Source organism: Dysidea avara, chromosome 6, assembly GCF_963678975.1.
Source record: "Dysidea avara chromosome 6, odDysAvar1.4, whole genome shotgun sequence".
NCBI lineage: Eukaryota > Metazoa > Porifera > Demospongiae > Dictyoceratida > Dysideidae > Dysidea > Dysidea avara.
In genome coordinates this window covers 39,753,302-39,766,067 of record NC_089277.1, presented here as the reverse complement: position 1 = coordinate 39,766,067, position 12,766 = coordinate 39,753,302, and the positions used below count along the sequence as shown (strand labels likewise).

At 37.7% G+C, this 12,766-nt stretch overlaps 1 protein-coding gene across 1 annotated transcript; it reads left to right on the top strand.

The window, feature by feature from the left end:
• Positions 1 to 3,556: 3,556 nt before the first annotated feature.
• On the top strand, positions 3,557 to 11,632 carry LOC136258999 (uncharacterized). Its single transcript, XM_066052403.1, has 7 exons — positions 3,557 to 3,789; positions 3,848 to 4,051; positions 7,106 to 7,191; positions 8,591 to 8,724; positions 9,916 to 10,215; positions 10,404 to 10,570; positions 11,085 to 11,632. The coding sequence occupies exons 1-7, from the start codon at positions 3,671 to 3,673 to the stop codon at positions 11,416 to 11,418; spliced, it is 1,344 nt and encodes a 447-aa protein (XP_065908475.1). The 5' UTR covers positions 3,557 to 3,670; the 3' UTR covers positions 11,419 to 11,632.
• The last annotated feature ends 1,134 nt before the right edge of the window (positions 11,633 to 12,766 follow it).

The following is a 12,766-nucleotide window of genomic DNA, read 5'->3' as shown; positions in this document are numbered from 1 at the left end:
TTATATGATTTGTAAACACTCACATAAACTATACCATACGTACGTAGTTTGACAGTTTGACATTTTTAATGTTCCTTACCCCAACCTGCAATACAGTTGTTTATCTCTTCTTGCCAACACAGGTCCCAACTAGGATAGAGATCCTAACTGTTATTGCTAGACTGTGTGTTACTGAATGATCAAGTAACCACTGCATAGGTCTGGTCTACATTCAACATAATGATGTAGACCCCTCTATTAGCCTTCTCCTATGACATATGATATTACTGAAGTATACATTCTAATTAATGCTTTGTGGATATTCGGATTATTTGTTTAGCATGACCATAACTCACCAACACATTATTCCAATATTTGTTAATTTTTCCTTAAAACTTTAGATGGTGAATCAAGTGATATTACTATAAAGATATCAGACATCAAAATTAGTCTCTAACTAAATTCTGTGCATTTTTGATAGAAATGAAACCAGGCAGTTATATTACATATCAGTAATAGGTATGTATTCAAGTTACACTGTACTTCAAAGATCATTTCAAAGAATTATTCAAAGGAACTTGCTTTCAAGGATTGATGCTATAATTTTCCTCTGTACGTATATTGTATGGATGCAATGCATTCCATCACCTTGCTTCACACAGAACATTTATAGCCTGGACATGTTTACTGTAAAAGCTGCATCCAATATATTGTACTGTTCATCACATCCTGCTTGTCTGGCAGACTTCTATAAGTGTTTGAGCGTAAACTGGATGGCTGCAGGATCAAGGCTACCAAGACTTAATCATATATGGATTTTTCTCCTTTCTGCAACTTTTCAAACATGATTAACATCTTTGAACAGAATATAGTACTAGGTGTCCTACAGACCCTTTTGCACTGTAAAGCCTTATAAATAAAATAATCAATAAATGTGGCCTCATGGCAGCAATAATAACTATAACTAGTTATAGCTAAGTAATAACCAATTTACCTCTGGCAGGTAGTGAATGTCGTCCACTCCTTTTGTACAAATTTGAGCATGTCAACAACAGCATTTCATTTGTAAGCAGTATTTCATGTCTTACATCTCGTGTGTTTTGCTTGATGTGCTAGTTTTATTCAGTCATTTTGTTAGACAGTATAGACATGTCCTACTATATTACACTCGTCATCACTGGGATGTGGTCAACACAGGACATCAACTTGTCGTATAATAGGTAGATAGTATTTCATAACTCTTCCTTGTGTAGTAGCTACTTAACATCTGGACTGTTAATGAAAGCATGCAATAAACTTTTCTCTCATTAGATGTTTAATAGCTCGTGACCTGGTGCCAAACAGGCTGCTAAAAAAGTTAATGCTAAAAGACCACTAGATGGTTTGACTATAATAATAATTCTAGATGAATTTTCTAAGTATCATTATCTTCGTGTAATGAAGTCATTTTGTTTCGTTCATTAATTCCATGCAAGTCACATCAATTCATTGATGTCATGTCACTTGCATAATTATTAACATTGACATCAACTATAGCAATCCGATATCATCAGATGTGATGAAGCTGTAATATGCACATTGAATAGTTCACAGGAAAGAAACATTCTTGTGAATGAAGCACATGAAGTGGTGTAGTACTTTAGTGGTATTTCTTTACAGGATGGAGTAGTTATTTTTCTGGCACCAGAGCAACATGCTAGCTAATGCAAAGATGACACATTATTTGTGCACAGAGTTATACTAGCAGCTATGTTATCATGTTACTATGATACTGGTATATAAGCAGCTAGAGACTAGGCTGATGAACAAGAAAGAGGGCTGCTTAGCATAGATGATACCCAAAATTAATTATGAGTGAAGCTGCTATAATATATTTTGTGACAACTTTGTTTGATTAGGCATGCACTAATCATGTTCATACTGTGACTGTATACTTTATGACAATACTTTACCGGTTTCAGTGACAAATCCTCATTTCATTACAAGTTTGGTGATTTTATGAACCGACTTGTCAGATTCTTTGTCATACTGTACATTGCAACTGGTAATGGTGTGGTTGGCAAACATGCCACACAATAGCGCAAGCAATATATTACACTCGGATTTGAAACAAAGGGTTTCAACTGAAATTACAGTTTTTAGGAATTAGGATGCCAGCTGCACTATTTCAGGCTAGCTATAGCTGATTATATTAACATTTGAGAGATCACTAGGTTCAATATTAAATATAAGATTGATGACAATGTGCATGCACACAAATTATGCCACAGTCAGATTTTGGAAAATCATTCTTAATGTCATGCATCAAACAATTGAACATTATTTTATTGTGTTACCATTAAGACAGTTACGCACCTGTTGGATTACTTCACACAGTTTGTTGTAATTCAAAATAATGATTGATATTATTGTAGCTTGACTAAGTTTCTTTTTGGTGATAGATAATGATTATATTCAGATACTGGAAAGATAGCTTAATAATCAAGGAGAGTGAAAATTCAAAAGAAAGAGAGAAGACAAAGTAATATACGCCTGAGTTGTTTTTAATAGGGGGGTTTGGGAATTGGTTTTTGCCAACTTATATAGGTTCTCCAAATATGGCATTTCCAAGATTAAATAATATAAGTTTTTGGTTATTGCCGCCAGCAATAATGATATTCATACACTTCTTTTAACTGCATTATACCCCTACACAACCACTTCCCATATTTCATATGAACATGTGTTTGGCACATGGTCAGTCTGACCTATGTGGGGACTAGCAGGCATCGACTTTTCAATTAACAATCCCCTGAAGGGGCAAAACACTAATACAAAATTACCTGTGTAGTAGCACCATCTGATCAACTCCTGCATTACTACACAGCACTTATATTAATGGAAGCCTTGCCACACATGTATCATGGTTTGGAGAATACAGGAGGATTAGGTATTTACAAGGATGGTTTGATGTCAGTGGGTAGCTAAATATTGTTCAGGTAATGATTTACAACTGTAATATGTAGTAGCATGTTGCTTTATGCTTCCCATTGCCGGACTCTCGCTGGCTACTATTTTAAAGTAAACTCTTATTGTTTCTGTATTAGTGCAGTGATAGTCTCACTGCCCCCCTTGTAGTCTGGGGACGAGAATATGCAGTGACTGGTCTCAGGGCCGCCCAGAGAAATTAAGGGGCCCAGGACAAAGAGTTAAAGTGGGGCCCTTGACCCAAGTTGCAAGGTGAAGACAAAAAAAAAAAAAAAAAGGTCACAACCTGCTGGCAATGACAATAACTACCCATCACCAACCATATCTCCTTATCTATAAGCTTGCTACACTGCTCCTCTGAAGAATACTGTGACTGCTCTATTAGAGTATATCGATCTTTTAAACAGGTATTCAGAGGGCCCTTCATGGGGCCTCCTGGGACCCCTTCAGGCTGGGGCCCCTTCAGGCTGGGGCCCGGGGCAAAATGCCCCAGTTGCCCCCCCTGTGGGCGGCCCTGACTGGTCTAGAAGAGAAATGACTCTGTTAGTCATCTGGGAATCACTATTCTTTATGATCACGTGACTAGCACAGCTAGACATTATGGAATGACATCACAGAATGATGATATTAAAAACTCATCCCTGATCCGAACGAGCATTGTTAAGAGGTCTGGAGGAGTTAAAGGGGCGGGTTTAACTACAACAGTTTTAACTAGCGTTTGGTGATGTGTGGTGACCAGATGCAGTCATATTCTATCGTCTTCACTGAGGAAGAAGAGGACGCGTTGAGTAGTGTGTTTGAAGAAGAGCTACAACTACAACGAGACGAAGAAAATCGCCTAAAGTTAGAAGAGACTTTATTTGTGTCCTTTATCATTTAATATCGCCCACTTTCTTTCCAGGCGGCTACGAAATGAAGTAGATAGACTGGAGCAAAAGAGTAATAGTTACACGGCCTCGTGTTGCAGTTGTTGTGGGGTCCGGTTTGGTCTGATCATAAACAGGGGAGCGTCGTGTCCGATTTGTACTAAACGAGCGTGCAAACAACATCGTTGCTACGACTTGCACAGTAATTCGTGGAGATGTACTCTTTGTGATATGAGAGTGTGAGTGTCTCAATGGTGCATGTTGTGTATTGTAGCGGTGATGTAATAATAACAGATGGTATATACTTCCTTATTGGTTCAGTTAGGCACTGGAGGGCCAGCATGGGAGTAGCTCTATAGCCATCTCAGGCAGGTCTGACCATCTGAGGGGTACGACACCTCTAGCAATCATGTACGCCTTTCAGCTAGCAATCACAAATCAACTATATAGCAATTTTTGCTTATGCAAATAATTAGCTAAAACTGATCTTGCAATCTTATCGTTAACCAACGCAAGTTCGCAGTGGTAGCTAAAAGTGTTAAAATCATGACTTATTGTCCTTCAGAACCCAGTAACAACCTCACTAATCACACTATAGCAATTACAGTGTAAAATTTCAAATCAGTTTCAAATCACATACAGATTCCCTCATGACTATCAGACTCAGTATTGTGACTAGTAATACATTAGTATTATGTGATATTACAATTTTGGTTTCAGTATAGTATTGGATAATTGTTAAATATTGTGTTGCCATATGCAATCCCTTACTAATTAACTGAATTGGTGGTGTATACATTGATAATATCAGGCTCAGCTGTGTTTTCTTCTCAATGTGTTGGGCAACTAAAGGTAGTGGATAGCTGCCAACAGTAGTTAGTGTTTTAATGTGATATCCATGAGACCTTGGTTTGATTCTTGTCCTTGCTGTATCTACTTGATGTTATTGCTGGATGGTATCCATTAAATTTTACCACTATTTGAGGAGATAGTTATACCATATAGGAGAAAGTTTGGTGAGAGGAAGGATGGGTGGTTTGGCAAGTGATTGATGTTTCGCTAAACTAAAATCTGTCAAATCGTTTGTATAATACAAATCCGTTTTACCTACTAACAAATTCACCTAGTCTCTTTCAAAAATGTTTGCATCAACAAATTTTGTTAGTATGATTGCATTTTTGTATAGCTCAGTGTTATGGTTCGTTGTAGTTTGGACACTTTCTAGTGAGATGGACAAGGGTTGTGATGTTTATCATTAGAGGCCTTAATTGAATCATCTCAATTTATAAGTTTGATAAAATTAAATTGTTGTTCTATGAAATAAATTTAAAAATCCATCTGGACTATATTCCTCTCTGCTGTTGGTCCCATGTCTAAGAACAGTCACTGTTGGCTCTCATTGTAGGCCTCTCAGAAGTTTAGTACTTATTTAGACGTTATTAATTTTATAGTTTGATAGATTGTATGAGTGATATCTGCAATGGTGTTTCAGTTACGTTTGTGTATATCTATGAGGTCACAAAACAAAGTGGCCGCCATAGTGTGGGGACTTTGTACAGGGAGGTATTGGGCGAGATAGTGTTCCCTATGATAGCATTTATAAGTTTGAAAAAGGGCGCCAGAAGGTGAGGCATATATAATGCAATACAAATAAGCCTGTTTGTGTTTGAATTAAAAATTTTTTTCCTTATTGGATGGAGCATGTTTTGCACCATCACGGTACATGTACTACTTCTTACCTTTATCATCTTGTGGTTCCATGTGTAAACACTACAGACAACATTCATTTCGAATACTGTGTGCTAAAGTCTTTGAAGCCCCCGTACTAACACGGCCATTTTGTCAATTGTGACATCAAATTTCATAATCACAACATCAAGAAACATCATTGAGGATGTTACTCATAATTATAGATATAGGGTGGGTGGAATTCACTTAATGAACAGGGTCCTAGATCAGATGTTGCATTATTTAACAATGTTACAAATTGTGTCATCTCATTGAGAATGTGCCTATATTCATACAATATAGAAAACTGTTCGACTGTCACTAAATTTGTTTCAAGACATACTAATTGTGCAGGTTTGGTGTTCAGTGGCCAACACGATCATTTGCTCAGATGGTGCTGATGGGATGGCACCAACCCAATATGCTTTATTGAGAGATGGATGACTCTGCTATTGTTACTAGCATTCTATTGATGATAATAATTATTATTGTTGAAAAGAATAGCACCTTTAGAATTTGACATGTTATATCACTCTCTTCCTGTGTATATTGTATGTGCTTGGTTGCACAATAAAACTAGTGGCATAGTGAACCTTTTAATGAATTCCCCATGCTTATAGCTGTCATCTCCAGGGATAACTGTATGATAGGCTGATGTTATTCAGCTCCGTTACCGGGTGATAGGGAGCTCTGACTCTGTACCATAGATTTAGTAGATAAATCAGTATAACAGCATAATAATTATTGGTCTCTACATTTTATGATATCAATCACGCTTTTATTCAATAAAATAGCACAAACATTTCATTATAGATTTAACATTAATTACCAGTGTCATGAAGAATCATTTGTGACTGTCTCTGGGAAAACCGGTCTATCACCCATTTAAAAGTATCGAGAAATGCCGGTTTTAAATACTCAGCGTGTTGTAGCTTGCCAATGGTGATAGCTACACGTACCAAATTTTCACACGCTTTACAACAATTTATTACCTCCCAGATCATCCACTGAAGAAATAGTCAATGGCTAAGTTTCCCACCATTTTAGATAGTTATTTAACCAAGGTTGGCTGTATCAGGCAAGCTCCAAAAGGGTGGAGGCGGGGGCCTGGAAGGTGGGATAGATGCTGTTTTAAAAATTGAAGAGGAATGTGTTGGGATGAATTAGGCCAAGTTATGGGTCATTCAGGGCTTAAAACTGGCTATAACGAAAGGAAATGTACAGCACAGGTCATTATCCAATACCACGGAGCTGTACAGCCACGTGCAGTCTTGGCCAGGGCTCAATCAAGACCCCAGACCACTTATACGGCTTGCCACTGTGCTTGATAAAGGCAGCTAGCAAAAGTAGACCACTTTACTTTGGTCGACTGTGACAGTAAAATTTGATAGTGCATTCATAAAGCTTTGTGAAAAAACCAAACGTCCTGTCTTGGGCGATGAGACCAGTTTTCACAGATCCAGTCACATTTTATGATGAATGGCTGAATTGGGTTTCATGTTACAAATTATTGTCACTATAGTTATTTAATCCAGGTGTATTATATGTCATTCTTTTGTTGACAGAATGTTATGCATTAATGAGGAGACATTAAGTAGCACCAGTATTGAAGATCTGAACAAGCCAGTTACCATGTTAAGTGGTGACCAAGGTATAACATGTGTGTTGGGGGTAGTTGGAAAAGGCGGATACGGTCGGACGCAGACACGGACACGGACATTTTTAAAAAGCACTTTTTACATTTATGTAACAGTTATTTTTCATACCTAACGCTGTTTTTACAGCAGTCTTCGCTTCGAGACCCAGGCGTCGATCCTTTCATAGCGCTTATCCATTTATAAGCGCACGTGCGAAGGACTAGACCAGCACTCCACAGCATGCCAAAGACCATAATGGTGTTGTACACATGTTCTAAAGTCTAATACAGAGTTATATAGTTGTAGAGATTAGCTTGTATGCCCCATGCAACTTAGCTTAGCAGGCCAAATCCACAATCTTACGCCTTTTAGTATAAGGCGCAGGCGCTTATACCGAGTGTTGAGGATTTCAAGGACCTGGCCTACGAGATTAAGTTGGGACATGCTAGATTAATCTCTGTGACTCTGAATTAGATTTATAGAGCACGTATGCAACACTATAATGGTCTTTAGAGTGCTAGTCTATCCTTTGCACGTGCGCTTATAAATGGATAAGTGCTATGAAAAGATCGATGCCTGGGTCTGGAGGCGAAGACTACTGTAAAAACAGCGTTAGGTATGAAAAATAACTGTTATATAAATGTAAAAGTCCTTTTTGAAAATGTCTGTGTCCGCGTCCGCGTCCGACCGTATCCGCCTTTTCCAACTACCCGTGTGTTGGGATAAAGCCACTCTGTCCAGTCATGTTCAAGGGCATACATACATCAAAAAGCCACCCCCTACGGAGAAAGCATTGATGTGGGTTTGTCAGTTTGTGGTGAACAGATTGTGCCAGGTTCCATCTTTGTAGCTTGTTTCAGTTAAATAAGCACCTGTAATTTATTTTCCATGTTTTTGGCTGAAACTTCTGGTTTTCGCTGAGCCAGTCTATACCAGTTCATTAACAACAAAAAATCTTGCACCTTTTAGTGCTTCTTAATAACAAGAGTTCATATTATGAACTCTTGTTAATATAATGATGCCACAAAAATTATCATGCAGTGCCCAGGCAACCATGTAATTTACTTTTGGACACACAGACTGTGTACTGCTGTGGTGTGAGAACACTCACTAGAACTGGGTGCTATTAGAATTTTACCTAGTAATATCAATGCAATAGTAAAAAGCAAACCACGATAACTTTGTGAAGGACTATTTGCAATTAGCAAGACATGGCCACTCAAAACTGCCTGTACATAAACTATTAGTTCATCATCATTTTGATCCTGTTACGTGTGATCTAGGAAGAAATGAGAAATCATACTTGTTCATTGCTATGTTACACCAACAAAATTGTTTAATAGAATAATCTCAGTTGTGTTAATAGTTCCATTTCCTTAATATGTGTTAGGTAACTACCTGGTTGTTTCATAGGAACTAATGAGGATTCATCACTCAAGAGATACTCATTACCAGAATCAGCTATGCTTAACTTCATGACAACCAACATTCAACCAAACATGATGAACACACAACATTCGTCACTACTGAAAAGCAGCAGCTGTCAGGTATGAATGTTATGTAATCTGTTGTGTCTATTCATTTTGTGTGTGCTATAGTATTGCTCCAGTAACACTTATATAGTGACGTCAGCATGTATGTACTTCCACATGTACCCAGTCAACTAATTCTAATGTAGCACATTAGCTGATGTCACAATATCCTATAATTGTAGAAGTGGAAATGTATTTGTTGAACTACAATTTTAATGTAAAGATGTTGACTACCTTCTATTCCATCACTAGTAGGATAGATAATCCATTGCTCATCTTTACTGCCTGCTGAATATGAAACAACAAACCACGTCTTTTCACTATCTTTTATGAAACTAATGCAATCACCACCTTATAATAAACAATATGTGACCAGATCTGCGAAAACCCAACATAATGGTGCATTTGTCAAATTCTTTATTATTGAATATTTATAATCTACTTAGCCGAGTGCATGCTCTGGCCAAGTTTCAGCCTTGTATGCCAACAACTTTTGTAGTTACAGCCCTACAAAGTAGCAGCAACGTAAAGATCGATTTGTACAGCAAGTATTGGGAAAATAAATTACAGGTGCTTACAAAAACAACTGTAACTTACAAACACAATGTAGTACAGAGTTGCATCTTGCACCATCGTGTTCGCCATGAATAGGGGAGTCCATTACATGGTGAGTTTTTTCTCCTACCATCTTTCTTCATTAATTACAGAGACGAAATCAGTGAAACAAAATTGATCGCATACGACCGCTTTGACATGACATAAACAAATGCCCATAACTCACATATCCTTTAGGCTACTGCTATGAAACAAAGAGTTTCGAACTCCTTTTGAGTAAGCGAATAAGATGATACCAATGTTTTTATCATTGCACCCTTTCTTCATAAAAACAAAGCGTTTAAAAATTTTACGTTCATTTATGCAAATATTTTACACATTGCAATCAATAGCCTATACTAAAACTTTAAGCTTGCGCCATCATGTCGGGTTTTCACAGATCTGGTCACATATACTAGTGATGTGTGTTGTTATGTTGTTACTTTTGATGCCACATCTAATTCCTTGTATTTTAATATGTGTTCAGACATTTCAATTCAGTATCGTTTTGGCATCAATATAATTTTTGTTACTACCTCGGTATGACTAAATAAGGTATATTACAGAGCCCTATCCTTACTATGACACACATACTATTGCTAACTCTTCCAGGACATCACAATTGGGACCAACAGAGACAAGGTGAAGGCTAGTAGTGGTCATACCAGGCCTAGTGATACTTTACAACAAACCAATACCTCCAGTCAACCCAAACCAATACTGCTACACCCCAATAGTGGTGATAATGGGATAGCAAAGTCAGTTGACCAACCTAGAAGTTCTGCTACACTCCCTCGACAAAGCAAAAAGAAACATCTCCTTGAAATGAATGATGATGAGTTGAGATCATTAACTATGATGAACACCAAGATTAATCGTGACTCAGCCTCTGATTTAAGATTGGGAATGAAGGTATGTGTATTCTTCTTAGTGATGTGATGTGTTCTTTACCATAGTTTGGTTAAGAAACACTTTCGAAATGGGTGATTCCTAATGACAGCATTTCAATAGTGTGATCCTGATTGCATGATATGTGTTTGAATCTATAAGATGTTAATTTTGTCATTTTACAGTTGTAACGCTATTAACTGTTCTTACAGGCTGGTACAGATAAACCAGTGCACCTCGGAGACTTGAGAGTGATGATACAGTTTGTACCTGACACAAGCAAATCAGGGAAGGAGAAAGGAAGAGGTAGTCTAAATGTCTGGATCCAACAAGCTAGAGGGTTACGGACATCTTGTGATCAAGGGACATACCTACAATGGTCAGTTGTAGTTAGTACATAATATGAAGTGTATACATAACTCTTAAATTGTAGCCCTGTTAAATCACTGTGTTGACGTTGTAGTCCCTTAGCTCATCAACAGTGCTACGTGTTCATTATTATTTAATTTGTGTACTATTTGTGGTATAGAAGTCTCTGCAACAACAAAATAAACTATCTGGCCGCTTAGTCAAGTAGCTACATTCAATAAGATTGTAACTGCAACTTTTCCATAATAATCAAGTGTTAAAACAACACATTTTAGGTGTATGAAAATCCCTCCAACACTATGACTTCATAAATGATTACATAATATACTATATATAGTAACTGAGTGTTTTTATTAGGGTAGTTGACTGCTCTATTAGAGTATCTTGATTTTATCACAATAATAATTAACTGGTACAGTAGGACAAAGTGTTATGATGGTGTACAAGATGGTGGGTGATGGGATACAAGATGGTGGATGATGGGATACAAGTACATTGAATTATAAATGCATGTATTTTCGTAGCACACTGCTTCCTCGAGGAAAACAGGAGAAGTTCAAGTCAGTGGTTATTCGAGGTGGCAGTAACCCAACCTACAATACAATGTACCAGTTTGACAAAGTGACAAATGTGGAGTTATCATATGATAGAGTACTGGAGATCACAATATGGGAACCACATCGTAACACTAATGAATTTGTAGGTGGTATTAGACTTGGACCCAAGCCACAATCTGGTAATAAGAACAAGTGGATGGATAGTGTTGGGAGTGAAGTTAGCGAATGGGAGATGATGATGGCTGATCCCAACCAGTGGATTGATGCATGGCATCCTCTACGATGTTTGATAAGGAGATGAAAATGTGTCCAGTCTTATTGCCACGTGCCTGCACCTCCCTAGTGCAGAACTACTCCATGATATACATGATGACATAACTTCTGTGTGTATTGATTTTGTATATAACTAATAATGCTGTATGACTGTACATAATGTGTGCATTGTATATGATTGATTACTTAATGTTTTTAAGCCAAATAAAAGTATTTAACAATTATATAAATTTGTAAATAAGTAGCTAACTACATATGTACGAATATGAGTTTGTACATTAACAAATATATATATATATATATGTACAGACAGACCGGTATAATATTATATGTTGTATAGTTATTTGGTACACTGGAAAAAATGCCACTGTGAAATGTGGACACCTTGATTCAGGATACTGGTCCATGGTCCTATGTACACAACATTTAGATCCCTGAAATCAGACTACAGAGAGGTGTCCCATGGTAACAGTGTAGTGAGGTAGCTAGACAGTGTAGAGCTAGTATTACCAGAAACACATTTACTATAATGTGCACACACAAGTTATCTGTGTCCTGAATTAGTAATGCCCCAAGTTTAATGTAATTAAATTTTCACAGCTTCTCTCTTAAAGATGACATGTGTAGCAGGTAGTGAACTATATGGTACAAGCAGAGCAGCCAGAAAACTTGTGTATGTATGTATGTATGTAATTATAACTCTAAGTGTTGATGACAGTTGACAGATCATGATCAAGACACACGGTAGTGTGTTGTGCGGCCCAAGAAGCCGGCGCGCCACACAGTGAGTATATTTACAGGAAGAAAGTAAATGCGATTTTCACACCTTTGTAGCTCCGTGATCCCTTATCCGATTGAAACCAAAGTTGCTACAGACGTGCCGGCTAGGTAGGGGAGTCCACATACCAGCTTTGAAGAAAATCGCTCCAGCCATTTCCGAGATACGAGCGGCCAAAGTTTGGGTTTTTTCTTCGTTTTTTTCTTCTTCTACTTCTTCTTTTCGCACACTTTGCAAAATCCGCCATAAAACACGAACGCGTGCTTCAATCGGGCTGAAAATTGGCACACGTAAAGGGCTCATTAAGGCGAATCTCAGTACCACGTTTGGAAGGAATCCGATGAACATTCACGGAGTTATGACCGATTATTTGCGTAACATTAGGTCGAAGGTCTGTCACACCCACAGGGTAAACCGCTTGAAGGAATGAGCTGAAAATTGCTATGTAGATGGAGTAACTATCGTAGGAGTGCCTTTTTGTGGTTTGAAAGGAATCCAGTTTAAGGCCATCGAGATATGACACAAAACCCAACCTGTGTCAAAATTACGCGATCGATTTTTATAAAAACAATTAGTTTTCACGCCTACCAGGCAAACT